This window comes from Phallusia mammillata, chromosome 2 (genome assembly GCF_965637545.1).
Source record: "Phallusia mammillata chromosome 2, kaPhaMamm4.hap1.1, whole genome shotgun sequence".
Classification (NCBI taxonomy): Eukaryota; Metazoa; Chordata; class Ascidiacea; order Phlebobranchia; family Ascidiidae; genus Phallusia; species Phallusia mammillata.
Window position 1 is genome coordinate 24,760,110 of NC_137253.1, and position 17,655 is coordinate 24,777,764.

General features: G+C 40.0%; 1 protein-coding gene across 1 annotated transcript in view; it reads left to right on the forward strand.

Moving 5' to 3' along the window:
• Positions 1-1,504: 1,504 nt before the first annotated feature.
• Positions 1,505-17,655, forward strand: part of LOC145215084 (uncharacterized) — a 69,812-nt gene continuing 53,661 nt past the window's right edge. The window contains exons 1-21 of the mRNA XM_080083733.1: positions 1,505-2,184; positions 2,812-3,395; positions 3,763-4,010; positions 4,331-4,457; positions 4,831-5,579; positions 5,837-6,036; positions 6,549-6,722; positions 7,094-7,275; positions 7,712-8,037; positions 8,347-8,504; positions 10,376-10,529; positions 10,986-11,242; positions 11,855-12,067; positions 13,237-13,478; positions 14,084-14,367; positions 15,044-15,255; positions 15,721-15,932; positions 16,658-16,810; positions 17,000-17,141; positions 17,298-17,424; positions 17,542-17,641. Coding sequence (XP_079939859.1) covers positions 1,863-2,184; positions 2,812-3,395; positions 3,763-4,010; positions 4,331-4,457; positions 4,831-5,579; positions 5,837-6,036; positions 6,549-6,722; positions 7,094-7,275; positions 7,712-8,037; positions 8,347-8,504; positions 10,376-10,529; positions 10,986-11,242; positions 11,855-12,067; positions 13,237-13,478; positions 14,084-14,367; positions 15,044-15,255; positions 15,721-15,932; positions 16,658-16,810; positions 17,000-17,141; positions 17,298-17,424; positions 17,542-17,641 — 5,166 coding nt within the window. The 5' untranslated portion in view covers positions 1,505-1,862. The remainder of the gene's footprint in view (positions 2,185-2,811; positions 3,396-3,762; positions 4,011-4,330; positions 4,458-4,830; positions 5,580-5,836; positions 6,037-6,548; positions 6,723-7,093; positions 7,276-7,711; positions 8,038-8,346; positions 8,505-10,375; positions 10,530-10,985; positions 11,243-11,854; positions 12,068-13,236; positions 13,479-14,083; positions 14,368-15,043; positions 15,256-15,720; positions 15,933-16,657; positions 16,811-16,999; positions 17,142-17,297; positions 17,425-17,541; positions 17,642-17,655) is intronic.

Below are 17,655 nucleotides of genomic sequence, written 5' to 3' on the forward strand. Positions count from 1 at the left end.
TGAATGCGCAACAATCATTGAGTGAAGACGAAACGTTGGTTTCATTTGATGTTACTTCACTGTTTACCAACGTACCAATCGACCTAGCATTGGAAATAACCAAGTCACGGTTACTCGATGATTACAGCTTTAAAGACAGGACCACATGGACACATGAAGACATACATAGAGGTCTGGAGATTTGCTTGCAACAAACTTACTTCAGATTCAGAGGTTCCTTTTACAAGCAAATGTATGGCACGGCTATGGGCTCTCCTGTGTCAGTGGCCGTTGCCAACATGGTCATGGAGTCTGTGGAGGAACGCGCCTTGCAAACTTTTGACAAACCACCACGATTTTGGCGACGATATGTAGATGATACATTCTGTATCATTCATAAACACCGGGTAACAGAGTTTCTACGACATTTAAACAATGTGCAACGAGGAATTGCGTTCACTATGGAATTGGAAAGCAAGAACCGGCTTCCTTTCCTAGATGTGGAAATTTTGAAAGCGGCGGATGGTAAACTTTCCACGCGTGTGTACCACAAGCCGACCAGTACCATGCGCTATTTACACTTCACATCCCATCATCCTTTGTACCAGAAAAGGGCTGTTGTCAAAGCACTTAAAGACCAGGCCAGACGCTTGACGACAGACCCAGCATTGCTTCAGGCGGAGTTGCACAGGGTAAATGAGGCCCTGCGGTTAAATGGCTACCCGAACTGGATTCTCCGTGATCACAAAAAGATTTCACGGAAAGAAATCCAGTACAAAGAACGTGCCTTCGTCACCTTACCTTACATACCAAGGTTAACAGACATAATCCGTCGTATGTTGACCGATTTCGGAGTATCGGTTGGGATCAAACCAGCAAACACCCTACGCCAGATGCTGTCGCACCCAAAAGATCCTCTAGATGCTACTGCAACTAGGGGTGTGGTGTATGCTATACCGTGCGGGGAGTGTGACGAAATATACATCGGTGAGACTGGTAGAAGTCTAAATACGCGCCGGAAGGAGCACGAAAGGGATGTGGGCAAGAAGGATGCGAAGAAATCAGCGTTGGCAAACCATGCAACCACTCACCATCACAGCATTAACTTTTCTGCTGCTCAAGTGTTGGTGAAGGAAACTGATTTTCACAAGCGAAGTTTCCTAGAGTCTTGGAACATCCATTCACGCGCCAACACAATGAACGTTAAAACAGATGTTCTAATGCCGATAAATTATCGGTCGCTTTTACACCACTGAGCTTGTTTTATCGCTACGGTGGTGCGAGTTTGCAGCCGCGTGATCTTGTTATCGCTGTTTTACATGTGTGTGGTTTGCATTTTGTCGCTTTAAAAGAAATTTGTCCTGCAAGTTATGTCATTATCCTGATGAAGGCGTCTTGTATAGGACGTCGAAACGTCGATTGTTTACAATAAAACTGCTGGATGAGCAATACTTAGTCATACATTATGCCTGGCAGCAATAGCTTATTTCATGTAACTGAAATATTACTCAAAACACAATGCTCCGTGGTTAGGCAAGATCGGTGTTTTTGGTCCAGTATTAGTCCCTACATTGTTTTATGACCACAAAGTAACTAAGTCGAGTTGGGCTTTTTGGGTCGGTTAGGTTCGGGTTTGGGATTCAGTTTAAACATAACAGACTCGATACAATACCTGATTTTAAATTCGGGCAAATTTGTGTTTTTTTCACGCTGGTAAATTTTTAGACCTAATTTATTTGAAAAATGAGTTTATCACGCAAACAATGTAATTTAACCTAAGTTTTTTTTATGTCACCATGAAAATTGCTCAGTTTGTCGAGTTTGCGGTTGTCATGTAATTCCACTTTTCTCTCTGAAATATTCCAATTGGCGTAAATACATATATGATTCATATCTTTTTTAACAGTGCACGAGGTGGCGGAGCAGGTGAATCAGACGCCGCTTATTCTGACTCGGTTCCATCTGGACTTGGAGGCGGTCCCGGTTCAGTTTACATCTTCGACTCTTCTACCAACTATCAAGTGCTGATTGTGAAGAACGACAACTCGCAAACGCGACTGTGCTACGCTCTGGTTGACAATCACATGCGAGATATTCTTATACTTGACGAATTGCATTTGAACGACTCTTCACGTGTCAGGATGTTGGATAGCGAAACGTCAAAATTGAATTTGCAGATCAATGAAATGATTGGAGACCGAACTGGTAAATTTCGGATTTTTGTTAGTTGGTCATTAGCAGTTTAAATGTGGCCGAGAAGCCCAAGCTGCGAAAGCTATTGTATTGTTGCTCCCCTTTACTTTAGGGGACACATATAGTTTTGTAAACCGAACGCTTGTTTCGCTCCTTTTTGTCAATCTTTTATGTGACTCAAGTATTTATAAACAGGTGTAACTGATGTGGCCCCTCATATTACTGATGATGACATGACTATTTGCCGAAACGTTTGAATAATAAAGCATGTCGCTTTTTAAGTCTATTTGGTCCGTTATTTTCCTCATTAAATATTGACAAAAACTTTAAGTTGATGCTTTTTACCAATTTGTCCTTTAGAATCAAAAACTATTCACACCTATTACAGTATCTTTGCATAAACACGTGTGTGGAGACCCAATCGTAAATAAGACGTATAATATATAAATTGCCAATGTATAGGAAATCCACGGCTCTAGTTTAAAGCAATAGTCGCAAAGTCATGTGCAAAATAACAATCCAAGGCGAAATCAATAAAAAAATAAATTGTGGTGATTTGGGAACGGCGGTTAAAGCTGTATACTACCTTAATATTCATTTCTATGTGTTTTACGACAGTAACAGCAAATTTTTTTTAAGGTGTTCTTCACATCATGAAGAACCGCACCATTATCATCCGACCTGACTCGAAACAAAACGAGACAAGCATTAAACCACCAGTGAACTTTGAAGTCGATTACCGCGGAATTCTTAAGCTCGCAACACACGCTCATATCTTGGGTCTGGGCGATCCGGCTCTGAGACTCGACGGTGAGGTTCACGAAGTACAACATCTCGTGCTGGGACAGAACGTGGTCGCTGTATTCGGAGAGACTGGTCGTATTTTCGCAAATGCCGAGGCATCAGGCACCGATTCCCCGCAAAATGGCTTAAAGACTGCCGAGGTCCAGCTCGCTTCGTTAACTCTCGAAGCTGGAAGCAAGATGGATTTCCCCAAGGACACTGGAGCGAGCTTGGTCACAGGATCAATGCGTGTCAAGACTGGAGCAAAGATTGTTGCTGACTTTATGTTGCTGGAAGCCGGAGATGTTCACACCGAGCCAGGCAGCATGATCACGTGTTCAGGAACTGAGCGATCGTCATCGAATTCACGTGACGTGACTGGACAAACGCTAGAAGTGCAAGATGGCGGCGGTCATGCCAGTGTTGGAGGTTCTGGAAAGGTAACAGCTTGTTGGTCGTTAATGTTGTGTGGAGGCTATGCGATGGGTCCTATCTCTATCTGGTACCTTGCACGAGGCTGTTGTACAATGCCGGCAGTTCTACCGACTTTTTGCTCTAAAAATAAATAAATAGAGCATTATTAATAGCGATCTTTGTTCCAAATCAATGTTTTCAATTGACATAAACGAATTTACACATACAATTTTCAAATTTGTCTCCAAAACTGTTTTACTTCGCCAATGCCAATGCAATCTCATGGCATTAACTATGATAATAGACTATAGACTGCTTCTATAGTCTATTATCATAGACTGAGTATTTGTTCAAATGTGTACACGCGTTGTTATGAAACCAATTTCCTTTTAGAACGGCCATGGAGGAAAAACTCACGGTTCAGTGACGGCTCCAACAGATTTCGGTACAGCAGGTGGAAATTACGAACCTCAACCGTACACAGGAACCGCATCCACAGGAGGCGCTGGTGGTGGCTTTATCTCAATTAAGGTCGGTACAACATTAACCATCGACGGTGTTATCGACACTAACGGCGCCCCTGGAAGAACATCATACGGCGGAAGCGGTGGTAGTGGAGGTTCTATCACTCTTTATTCAAGGTTTGTTTTTGCTCCAGTTTGCAAGTTTATATTTGTTGTAAGTTAACTTTGTATTTTCGGAACACTATACACGGACTTGAAGAGTAATTTAATCATAAATGTAACTGTCAAAGAACTTCTTTGTTATCGTATGTGACGTCACTTCACACACCAGGCATTCACCTTTTTTCTAAGTGCTTTATATACCGTGTTCTACAGCTCGATTGACAATCTGCACTGATGATGACAACAGTGATTGTTGAAACGTCTGCATAATGTATTCTATATATACATTTTTTTGACAGTTATGTTTATGATTAACTTTGTATTTTCGCCTTTAGAAACTTGTACGGATTTGGTTCGCTAACCGCTAGCGGTGGATCTGGGACATCACAGGGCAACACTGCGTTTGGTGGAGGCTCCGGAGGAAGGATTGCAATTCATGTGTCGCAGATTTACGACTACAAGGTACATGCATGAAGCATGGTTTGTTTCTTCATTCTCTAGGTAAATCCAATTTCACGCACTGTTTTACTATGCCCGTTTGTTTTTCTACGAACTCTTTCTCACCCTATCTTTTTCTCTCTTTTCTGTCACACGACTTTTTACACGTGACTTTATAACGGTTTTAAAAGTTGTAACGTTTTCAAGTAAAGGCTGATTGTCTTCGAATGAAACAAAATGTGGCTGTACTGCATCTTTCCAGCACTGTCTTTCCTCACATTTCCTCATTTTTGGTGCGTGTGTTGGACTCGCAGTATTTACAATTGAAAATCGAAACACCCCTTTAGAAACATCATTCGATGTGTGTATTTTATCTCTATTTTACCTGTTTATTTAGGGTTCAGCAACCGCCCTGGGGGCTTCTGGTTCATCATCAGGAAGCATTTCAAGATATGAGGACAGACATGGTGGTCCAGGCTCTGTATATATCCAAGAAACTCGTAACCAACTACCTTACTACTCCCTGCTTATCGATGGCAACAGCCTTGACGTCTTTAAATACGTCTCACTTACCGAGGCAGACCACAACGTCACTGCTGTATACGATCAGCTCACCATTGTACGAAACGGCGCATTCCGAATGGTACCAAGTGTCACAACAGGCGGTGAACTTAGGTCTTTGTCGATTTTACGGTTTGCCGGCGACAAGACTGGTCTTATTCGGGTTTACGACAGCCAAAGGGTAAGCGTGGGAATTGACAAGAACGGTTTAGCTGTGGGTGCAAGCACCGATGGTAACGCTACGAACAACGCCTTCGCACGGCCTTACGTGAACTTCATTATCCAATCTGGCGGTGAAATCATTCTTAACCGTCGCTTTTTGGTCTCTGGTATCGGAGTTTCCTTGCTCAACGATCCAGACTCTGACCAGTCCCAGTTCGGCTTCGCGCATTTCTCGAAGGTTTCGTTCTTGCTGGACGGCCGGATGACCAATGTTGACCACTTCCACGTCGGCCAAGACTCGGACGCCGTAGTTGACACCAACGCACATTCAGCTGTGATGGAGAAAGGTGATTATGTGATGATCGGAGAAGCTGGGCAGTTCCGTTTCGGTAGCGTGGACTTGTACACCGGGGCTACACTCAGGTAAGCAAATTAAGAGTGTATAGTCGAATAATAACCGGTGCAAATAATTTTTTGCAGACATAGTTTAACAATACTTGTATTTTTCTATTTTGACAATGTGGAAATGTAATTCTATTTGAATAAGAATTTGATGTTTTCCACTGAAATATTTATTTTGAATAACAAATAAAAATGTCTACATTTGTGATTATAAATGTCACTTTTTCACTTAACATGCAAGGTTTACTCATTGTTATTGACTCAAACTGATTGTTCAGATTTATGCCTGACCTGGGTATGATCGGTGACGTGTGCTTCGTGCGCTTGGAATACAATTCGGCTCTCATAGCGGAGAGTTTCTACCTGAAGATCGGCGAACTGGAAGTCGATGCTGGTGCACGAATGTCGGCGTCAGGTGGTGACAGAGAGCAGGACACCATCCACAGCAGTCATGGAGATGGAAAGAACGGAGCGGCCGGTGTGTCTTGTGTTAATTTTTTTCCAACAAATTTGTCAAAAGATCGAACTAGCCTACGAAGAGCTGTGCAGAGGAAACCGATTAATCGCAGAAACAATTTGTAAAGCTTGATATGCAATCAACCGGATTTGCGAATAACTGGATTTGCGATTTGCGAATACGATTTTCTTGACAGATGGTTACGGATTTGATTTACGACTGCTATGCCATTAACCGATATGCGATTAACCGTGTTTTTCTGTATTACAAACACAAACATATAAAACTTTGTTTTAGTGGCACAGCTGTTGTAGTCTTATAGCGTGGGTTCAATTCCAATTACAAGTCGATCTTCTATTATACGTTTTTTTTCGAGTAGTAATCGCCCGAGCGACGGTTTGAATTGGTTTAAAGTACTGTGATTTAATTAATTTGTCTTTTTCGAAAGTTTTTCATGCAATTCAACAATTATTTGACAAACTGTTTCTTTTAGCTCTTTTGGTAACCGTTTAAATACATGAAAATTGTCGCAGGTGGCTACGGTTCTTATGGAGGTCACGATGGGTCACTTGCTGATCGCGGAGGTTACTTCGGTACACTTTACCGACCCCGTCTACGCGGAGGATCGGGATCGGATAGCTCAGGAACCAAAGCGAGAGGAGGAAGCACAATAGAGTTGCACGTTGCTGTTCAGCTCACTGTTGAAGGTAAGAAAATAATTGCTCATAATGGCAAAATGAGAAAACGTTGATGTGACCTACATAGATGGCTATATTAGTTCATAGAAATGGTTGATTTTCCCAAAACAGAAAGAGGGGGAACCAAGTCGTCTTATTAGGCAAAAATGTCTGGACATCGTAAAATAATCAGTTGGACTTCACCAAACAAAAAGTGCGACGCAAAGATCATTGTATCTGACTTTTTTGATACATTTTGTTACCTTTTCCAAGTGTATCTTTTTTTGGTTATTTTAGCCTAAACGCATACAAAATACAACAACTTTTTTTACGTCGAACATGTGTGACATGGTAAATTACATGACTGGTACCGCTTTGCAAAGTAGATTTTGCATTTAAAGGGACAATCGAATCAAAGGGAGCATCTGCATCTTCTCATGGCGCCGGAAGTGGGGGTTCCGTCTTTGTGGTAGCTCATCACTTTGCCGGACATGGTACAGTGTCAGCAGATGGTGGAGCAGGTTTGACTGGTGGTTCTGGTGGAAGAATTGCCATCTACACGAACCAGACAACTGGTTTCCAGGTTGGTTGATTGCTTTTCTTCGTTGGTGATTTTCAATGATTTGACAATGAAGCTGAATTTGAAAAAACATTTTGACCAAATTATTGATTGTTGTGAAAAAGCAAAATGTCTCGCCAATTATATTACATGTAATGCAGAGATAAACTATTCGTTATCTCTACAACATATAAAATTTGCGTGTTTCATGGAGTTTTTGTTTAATCCCGTTTCGAAATGTAACAAAAAAGGATTGTACTTGTATTGACAAGGTACAATTCCATCTAATTCTAAAAGATCCCCGACTATAGGACAAATATTTTGTGTTCGTCAAATTTGACAAAACATTCGATCTTATCTAAAACTTTTTAGAGTGCTTTTTATTGCGTGCCTATTTGCTAGGCTGCTGTAAATACTGGTTAAGAAAAAAATGCCTAAAACTGTAATGATTATTTACCAGGGCTTTTACAATGCACGCGGTGGTGAAGGAACCTGCGCGAGCAACTCGATCACGTGTCACGGTTCCCCCGGGTCCGTGTACCTCAACGAGCTTGTGCCTGTTGATCCCAACAACGTCACAGCCGACGCGGCCCGAGAAGCGGTCGAAGTTTTGATGATTGACGGTGCCGGACGCCCCTGGGATTCCAACTACTACGTCCTGGACGAGGAGGACGAGAACGCCACTACAACTCATCACGTGACCACCCTCCAGGAGATTAACCTTCTTAACGGTGCCGCTTTGCAGCTGCCTGATGATGGACGAAATAGAAGTCTGGAAATTATCAAGTAAGTAAAAACTATGATACTTTTCTTTGCGACACTTGTTTTTTGGCTGTTTATAAAGGTAATTATAAAGGTTTTATTAGACTGTTGCTTTACCGTTTGCTCTATCCCTAAAAAAATATTGCAATATTACAACTTTTTATGACACAGTTAACATTGACAAACTTTAATGCTTGCAATATAGTATATATTTTCCTCTACATTGCTATAAAAGACCAAAATGAAACAATCTTTCGTTTTTCCTTTTTTTCTGCGTAAATCGTATCAAGGGCCTAATTTATTCTTCGGTTAATTTGCAACTGTGTTTTGTAGGTTTTCAGGCGATCTTACTGGTTTGGTTCACATGAAGGATAAACATACTTACTACATGTCTGTAGCTGAAACAGAAGCCACCATTATTAAGCCCAGAGCCAGTTTGTGGATTGATGAAGGGGCGAGTGCTCATCTTGCTACAACCACCGACATAATAGGTAAAACTACCTGGTTTTCATCCAAGCAACGCGGTTAAGCGTTTAAATATCTTTTGTAAATAAATTTCTGCGTTTACTGTAAAAAATGCCCAACTGTTAAAAGTGTAATATATCCATTTCGTCTACCGTGAATCAGTGTTTTTTTAAGGTGTTTTGGGGGACCGAAACGTTTTTTTAAGATGTTTTTGGGGGACCGAAACGTTTTTTTAAGATGTTTTTGGGGGACCGAAACGTTTTTTTAAGGTGTTTTGGGGGACCGAAACGTTTTTTTAAGATGTTTTTGGGGGACCGAAACGTTTTTTTAAGGTGTTTTGGGGGACCGAAACGTTTTTTTAAGATGTTTTTGGGGGACCGAAACGTTTTTTTAAGATGTTTTTGGGGGACCGAAACGTTTTTTTAAGGTGTTTTGGGGGACCGAAACGTTTTTTTAAGGTGTTTTGGGGGACCGAAACGTTTTTTTAAGATGTTTTTGGGGGACCGAAACGTTTTTTAAGGTGTTTTGGGGGACCGAAACGTTTTTTTAAGGTGTTTTGGGGGACCGAAACGTTTTTTTAAGATGTTTTTGGGGGACCGAAACGTTTTTTTAAGATGTTTTTGGGGGACCGAAACGTTTTTTTAAGGTGTTTTGGGGGACCGAAACGTTTTTTTAAGATGTTTTTGGGGGACCGAAACGTTTTTTTAAGATGTTTTTGGGGGACCGAAACGTTTTTTTAAGGTGTTTTGGGGGACCGAAACGTTTTTTTAAGATGTTTTTGGGGGACCGAAACGTTTTTTTAAGGTGTTTTGGGGGACCGAAACGTTTTTTTAAGATGTTTTTGGGGGACCGAAACGTTTTTTTAAGATGTTTTTGGGGGACCGAAACGTTTTTTTAAGGTGTTTTGGGGGACCGAAACGTTTTTTTAAGGTGTTTTGGGGGACCGAAACGTTTTTTTAAGATGTTTTTGGGGGACCGAAACGTTTTTTAAGGTGTTTTGGGGGACCGAAACGTTTTTTTAAGGTGTTTTGGGGGACCGAAACGTTTTTTTAAGATGTTTTTGGGGGACCGAAACGTTTTTTTAAGATGTTTTTGGGGGACCGAAACGTTTTTTTAAGGTGTTTTGGGGGACCGAAACGTTTTTTTAAGGTGTTTTGGGGGACCGAAACGTTTTTTTAAGATGTTTTTGGGGGACCGAAACGTTTTTTTAAGGTGTTTTGGGGGACCGAAACGTTTTTTTAAGGTGTTTTGGGGGACCGAAACGTTTTTTTAAGATGTTTTTGGGGGACCGAAACGTTTTTTTAAGATGATTTTGGGGGACCGAAACGTTTTTTTAAGGTGTTTTGGGGGACCGAAACGTTTTTTTAAGGTGTTTTGGGGGACCGAAACGTTTTTTTAAGATGTTTTTGGGGGACCGAAAATTTGCCAGTAGCCTAATAAATAATTCGTTTAAGCAAATATTTTTTGTATTTAAATGAAACACTTGCGGTCTCTTAAAACTACTTAGCGGTCACCCAAACCAAACCTTAAAAAAAACCTGCCGTGAATATTACTTTACAACTGAAATTAGCCATCGCGTTTATGTAGACCAGCGATCAGCATGAATCATAGTACGCCTTAGAGGTCGGTCCCGGAATAGCTCAGTCGTGGGTTCGAGTCCCACCGCAGGCTATATTTTTCTGGCCTATGCCTTGCCATATGTGTGAATTTTGGAAGACCGCCTTGATTCGGTATAACTCTTAACTGAGATGTCGGATTCTTGTTTTCATGAAAATATTTTTGAAACACGCAACCATAAGCTTAAAATAGCGTAATACTAACATACGAATAATTTTTCTTTTGGCTGTTTTTAAATGCAATTTATTGGCAATTTGAAATATTGTAACCTTATACACAGGAATTGGATCAGTTGCATTCAAATGGTATGGGGAGATAGTAGGAGTTCATTATTTGAGGATTGCACCAACACGTGCTGCTTTGATCGGACCAAACGCAAAAACATCACACGTCGTTGATAATGTTAAGGAAGTCGGAGTTCCTGGTCATTTCAGGTTTGACTTGAACTAAATGGGTATACGATATGATCTATTGTACGTTATACTGAAGTTTGATTCCTAAATTTATTAAAATTCACTTCAGGTAAAAAAATGTCGCTTTCGGACTTTTGAAAATTCGGGTTTTTGAAAGTCGGAGGAATAAAGTTAGTTGGAGGAAATGAGTAAACTTTCACCTCTTTGTTTTAAATGTGCTCAATTTAACGACGCTTGTGCACAACCAAAACATTTTCATTGCTTTAGTAATCATTGTGAATTATCGCGTGTTTTGTTTTTAACAAAATTATTTGGCATAATTTTGTTTTTGGAGAGGCTGGTTGTTTAATATTCAGGTTGAAACCATTTAAATGGTAATAAACCGTGTGTAAAAAATGTCTTTTAAAATCCGTGTATAATCCATTTATGTTCTCATGTTGTTTCGCCGCTTATTCATTTTTTATTTGTAAAACGCAGATTGACAACTTGGGAATTGGGAGCTTTATCATCAGCCACTATACCTCCCCCACACGGCATGACCTTTACTACCGTCACTCTCGACATGAAATGGTCGTCACAGATGGCAGCAGAGAGCTACACCGTGATTGCAACCGACGTCCATCTTGAACCGAGCGCAACAATGTCGTGCAGAGGAAGAGGAAAGGAAAGCGATCTGCCTGGCACTCCGACCACAGCCCGCGCCGGTGCATCTTACGCCACTTTAGGAGGAGACGGTTTGTGCAATTTATTTTCAGCAGCACTAATGATTTTATAGCGACCCGTTTATACGTTTTTTGTGAAGTGAAATCTTTATTGTACTAGAACTTTTAGTTTACAATTACGTATTCTGTAAAAAAAAATGTACATAAATTCTTGAAAAGACGAAAAGGTTAAATACAGTGACACAGGATTAATAACAAACTGTTAGTTTTGTTAGTTAAATCATACTAATACATTGTCTAAGAACCTTGTGTCAGAGGCGCTTTTAAATGATGTTTGGAGTGAAAACTATAAAATATTAGAAAATAGATCGACGTTTCCAGCAATCTCCTGACCTAAAACATGCACATAAAACGCATATTGCTTTATTTCTGTCATTTTTTACCAACTTGAACCTCGATTTTTACGGTTTAACAACATTATCCTTTGAATTATAATATATAAGCCTGACACTTTTAACGTTTATTAAGCCTTTTCCGTTTTTATTGAACGTTAATCCCGCTGGACACTTTACGATAGGACGAACAAAAAAAGCTGTTTTGTGTCAAATAAGATTAAGATTATCTTAGTATACGAATGTTAAAGTCGTATCCATACATTAACGATATAATTTGATATATGTACAGGAAATGGAAAAACCTACGATTCGATTTACGAACCAACAATCGGCGGATCACGTGGTGCAGCAAACGGTGGAACACAAGGGTCACGTGGTGGAGGTGTTTTCCGCATTGAGGTCGGGAAGGAATTCTTCCTGGATGGAATATTGGACGCAAGAGCCGATGACGCGACGTCAAGTTCTGGCGGTGGAAGTGGAGGAGCTGTCTGGATCACAGCAGGTTTGTCAACGGATGTTTTGATCTACAATTTTTAGTGGAATAAATACATAATCAGACTTTGTTTTTCTGCTATAAACCGGCTTTGTTTTTTTCTGCTACAAAGCAACTAATTTATTTTTCGGCCTGATTTGCACTTGGAACCCAAAATAAAGTTTTGTCTTATGAGCAAGAAACAATGCGATTGGTAAAGCCAAAAACATAATGTCATTAGGTTCATATAAGGTTTGTCTGTTGAAAAAACTTATGATTTTTTAACTAGTAACATTATTCCTTGAAATCGGTTTTCCATACGTGCGTTTTTTTGTAAATAAAAACTGTCCTATAATTCCAAAACATGTATCCGAAAAACTTAGTAATACCAGACTAAACATGTAATTTATTTATAAACGTACCTGTCAGTGAGCTTGTGTAGAGAGAATACAGACGTTTTAGCAATCGCTGCACTGATGATGACAACAGCGATTGTTGAACCATCTGCACTAAGATATGTTTTACATACACATGCTCTGTGGCGGTTATGCTTACAATTAAAACATGTATATTACTCTGTAGTATTGTGCAAAATGCAAAACTAACATCTCAAATTCCTAAATTTTGAGTGGGTTTATTCCTTATGCCCAGACGGCTCGTTTAAAGTAGTGATGTACCGAATCGGCGAAATTTCGATTCGGCCGAAACCGAATATTCGGCGGTTTTGCCGAATAAATTCGGCCGAATCAACCGAATCATTTATGACGTCACGCGAAGTCGTAGTTTACGTGTTTGACATGAAAACATAAGTTTATCTACCAGGCAATTAGTGCAGAATGGTTGTGTTTCGTCCTTATTTTAGTTCTGTGGGGTTTAACATTGCCTCAAGCATGATTGCCAACCCGACAATGAATTACTGATTTTTTGTCTGCAGTGGGAAAAGCGTCAATGTGTTAAAAAATAAATGCGATTTTCGTTGGTAATAAGCAGAAAGACGCGATTTTCGTTGGTAATAAACAGAAAAGACATGTTTAACGCTTTAAATGTGTGTTCGTAAAAGATTCGGTTTCGGCCGAATCGCAACAAATTATTCGGCCGAAACCGAATCTTTGCAAAAATGACCGATTCGGCCGAATAAATTCGGCAAACCGAATATTCGGTACATCTCTAGTTTAAAGACGTTTAACTTTCTATTTCAGATTCTTCAAAGGGTCATGGTGAAATTGACGTCACTGGAGGTTACGGCTACGGAGGAGGAGCGGGAGGAAGGATTGCTCTTCACGTTAGAGAGAGCGTCTTCCGAGGTGCACTGACTGCCGTGGGATCCAGAGGTAGCCATGACAACGGAGGAACGGGAACAGTTTACATTGAGGATGTGAGATACGAAACTGGAGGCAATGTGACAGAATTCCACTACACTACTCTTATATTGAACAATCAGGTTGGTTAGAATAAAAATGCTACTGTGTTTATGTGATATGAAACTGTAAAACTTGTTGCCAATTGTCGCTTTATAATCTTATAATGTGCACTTCTGTGACAAATAACCTCGTGTCCTATTCAACGTTTGCCCAGAAGTTGCTAGAATGCTTTTATATGTAACTTAAAAATGCACAACACATGCGCACACCACCAGTTTTCACAATCGACTGTCTCAGTCAACAAAACAAGTCACTGATGAGCAAGAAGGTCATATATGTGTGCACTAATCGTTTGTACTCGCGGGCATTTTACCAATCAATCCCACGTGCCTAACAAATGCACTCACATTCCGCACAAAGCACGAAGACTACACGCAAATTTTTTACAAGTATTTGTTTCAATTTTGTGTGTAAGTTGTACGACCTAGCTCCAAATATGAAGCAAATTTGGGAATATTTTAAACCTTAAAAAAGAGTATATTTAAAAATGTCATTTCTTAGTTAAATCAAGTTAGGAAACAATTTAGTTTAGAAAAACAAGTGGGATTTGGGGAAATACAACAATATAGTTTTTCCTTATCTCTTATCGACACAAAGTTAATCAAAAACCGTATTTTATTTGCAGAACTTCCTTCCGGTCAAACCTTTCGTTCTGAGCGAAGTAAACCCACGTAACGTAACCTCACGAGACCAAGCCTTAAACAACGGGGCAAACTTTACATTTGACGAGGTGTCAATGTGGGGAAGCGTGAGGTTTGAAATTGCTACACCCAAACCAGTCACTACTCTTAACTCAGCCGGCCTACACGCCAGTGTTACGATGGTCAACATACGGGGAGATGGCTCCTCTCTGTTGTACATCCAGCAGAACCAAACTTACTACGTGGAGTATGTGCCTGCGGAGGAAAGGTAAGTTTCGACGTCGAAAACAGGACCGACTTGTAATCAAGTCCTAAATGAGAGCCCGAACCCGAAAGTATAAGCCCGTAGTCCGACCCGATTTTAATCGTTTTTTAAAAGACTGTTTAGGCGAGGAAGTTTCATTGGCGTGGCTACATGAAAGCCTACAAAAAGTATAGCTGTACAGAATAGTGATAACATACACAATGGATTATAATAGATAATGGCTTAAACACGACCTTTTAGGGCTGTTGGTCATTAGGTTATACCCAGCAACCAGCTACTTAACTGAGGAATTTTTATTTTCCAAATTATGGACACAGAATGTGAAGTCAGACCCGAATCAAGTTTAACTTTATATGTTCTAGCAAATAAGACGCTTAAAAATAACGTTTAATATACACGTGAAGATAGAATAGTATGTTGCTTTATGAAAACTTTATGGCAATAGATTTAAGTTCAGAAAATATTACTGCATTTGTCCTCCGCTAAATCCGCTTTTCCAACACCTTTATTTTTTAAATAAGTTACTGACGATGTTGCTAAATTCAAATAGGGTCAGAAATGAAAAAATCGAAATAGGGTCAAAAACTAAAAAAGCCTTCAAAACTTGAATCTTTAAGATGATGTAATTTTTTACCTGTGGCATCTAGAAAATCAACTTTTACGTTTGTTTTGCGCGCAGGCGGTCAGTCCCACCTGTGAATTTCGAAGTTTTGGAGCAAGGTGATTTGATGCTTTCATCAGATGTGAGATTGATAGGAAACGAAGACATCCCCATGATATTACGTGGTCGCTTGCTTAAGGTTCTTAACCTTACTTTGCCTGAAGGAAAACATCTCCTGCTTGGCGAAAATGCGCAAATAATCCCGGAATACGACATCGTAACTGCAACTGGTAAGTAATGTTAAGTTTTCTAGTTGTAACCTAAAAAACATCTTAGGCTTGCCTGCAAAAAATTACATTTTAAAGTGGAAGAGGTTTTGCTCTCTTGGAACGCTCTTTAGAAGAAACTGATAGATTTGAGATTCTATTTCAATAAGGAAACTGACTTTATGTTTCTAATTATAACCAATTGGTTTAAACACCCGAAGATATGTGAAAGTTAAAAAGGACAAAAAATTTTTAATGTAAAATCTTTTTCTATCCATTACAGTAGAAGTTCTTAACCGTTTTAAACACATTACACTTTTACGCTAATCTCCAGCTATGCCGAAACCCTCTCTAACCCATTTTTCACCAATTTAAGAAAGCTTTTCGTATTTCATTTCACTGTAAACCGTAGAACGGAATACGATTTATTAATTTTGAATTCAATTTTGACCAAAAAACATATTACTAATTCAATGAGCATTTTCACAGGATATAGATTTAGTCTGGACGTTCTGACGATGGAAGCCTCTTCTGTGGTTGACTACGATTCAAACGAACCTCTCCGTTTGGAGCTCGGCACACTGACGATGAGATACGGAGCTCACATGAATGCCGACACTCTCTTTATCACAGCATTTAATATCGACATGGAAGGAGGTTCTTACCTTGATGTGACGGGACTTGGACCAACTGCAGGACAAGTAAGTTTGAATGTGGATACTAACAAGTTGGCCAAGCGCTAGTACTTTGTAATGACAAAGATGTTGGTTCCAATTTTATCTCGGTCGCTTGTGTTTCACTGAGCAAGAAACTTAAGCGCCATTTGCAGGCATCTCGACGACGCACGCATTGTGAGCATAATTGACCGCCCACTCAGGATAAAAATGAAACAAAAAAACAATTTAGAGACGCCAAATTACTTTTGCATTGTTAGACGTTGGCCCTACAGTATCTAGTCCTTTTCAATCCTGTTAAATACATGATTTACGGAACCGAAGATTTTAACGTAGTTTAAAAACGTGGTTTACTTTTTCGTCTGTTTTCGCAACAAATACCTTTCCAAATACTTCACACTTTCGATTTAGTATCGTTTAGAAGCATTTTAGTTGCCTAATATCCAACTCAAATCTCTTGCGGGATTGTATCATACTAACACGAAATCCAAATCTTTGGCAAATAAGCAAATCCTAGGATAGCCATATTTTGAATTGAGTTGAGTTTATATTATTATATTAGACGTTTAAGTGGACTCGAAATTGGGACCTGAACTCGATCTTTTTAAAACATAAAGCCTGAAATAGGCCCGAAAGTTTCAGCCCGTTAAATTCAAGCCTCAACCCGAACCAAAAAGCCTGACCCGATATATAACTGTTATACAGCATAGCTTAAATCTCTTTATTGTAAAGTCATTCCAATTTATTTCCAGGGACCTGGTGCAGCAACCGAATCTGGTCATGGCGCTGGACACGGTGGTCTCGGTGGAGGAAACGACAATAACAATGTCACATCTGGAAGTGCTGCTGCTTATGGTTCCTTCGTTACTCCGGAACATTCTGGAAGCGGTGGGTCAGGAAACCAGGTATACCAAGTCTTTATCAAACTCCTAGATATCCTCAGACTTTTTGGATTAGTTCTTTTACCAAATCTGGTTCATAAAATGTATGGCCAATCTAAATTAAAATCAAATTGTTTTGGGACTGTGTGCAAAAGTAAAAGAATTAAAAAGAAGCAGAAAGGTGAAAGGTCCTAACATTGGTTTTGTTTGTAGGGTGGTCGTGGTGGAAGTCGAATTCGCATCGATGTAACGCACACTCTACATTTGGACGGATGGTTGAAAGCGGATGGTGGCAATGCTGGTTCTGGTTCCAACGATGGTGGTGGATCTGGTGGTTCAGTCTACATCACAACAGGTAAATACTTTCCGCTGCTATGTTATTTTACTGGCTGCATGAAGCTTGTTTCTACACTTCAACAAGTTATAAAAAACATAAAACTTTGCTCTAAGGTCTAAGCGACCAAGGTTTTTTTTGTGGGCAAAAACTGACGTTGTTTTGTATTGGTTTTAGGTTCATTCACTGGACACGGATATCTGACAGTGAATGGTGGAAATGGTGCGGGTACAGGAGGCGGCGGAGCTGGTGGAAGAGCTGCTGTCAAATCCAAAGTCTCGACTAGATTCAGCGGAATTTACAGGTACTTGTCTCAAATTAGAGACTGCACTTTTAAACCTAAAAGGAAACAAAATACCTTTATGGGTTTATTAATTGTTACAAACCACCTAAAACGTGAAATATTATCTTGTGCGTTTAGCGCTATTGGTGGAAGCGGAGCTGATGTTTCGACACATGGTGGCGCTGGAACGATTTTCCATATCGGTGAAAGCATGGAGCTCTTTGACGGACGACAGCAGGTAAAAACCCTCAC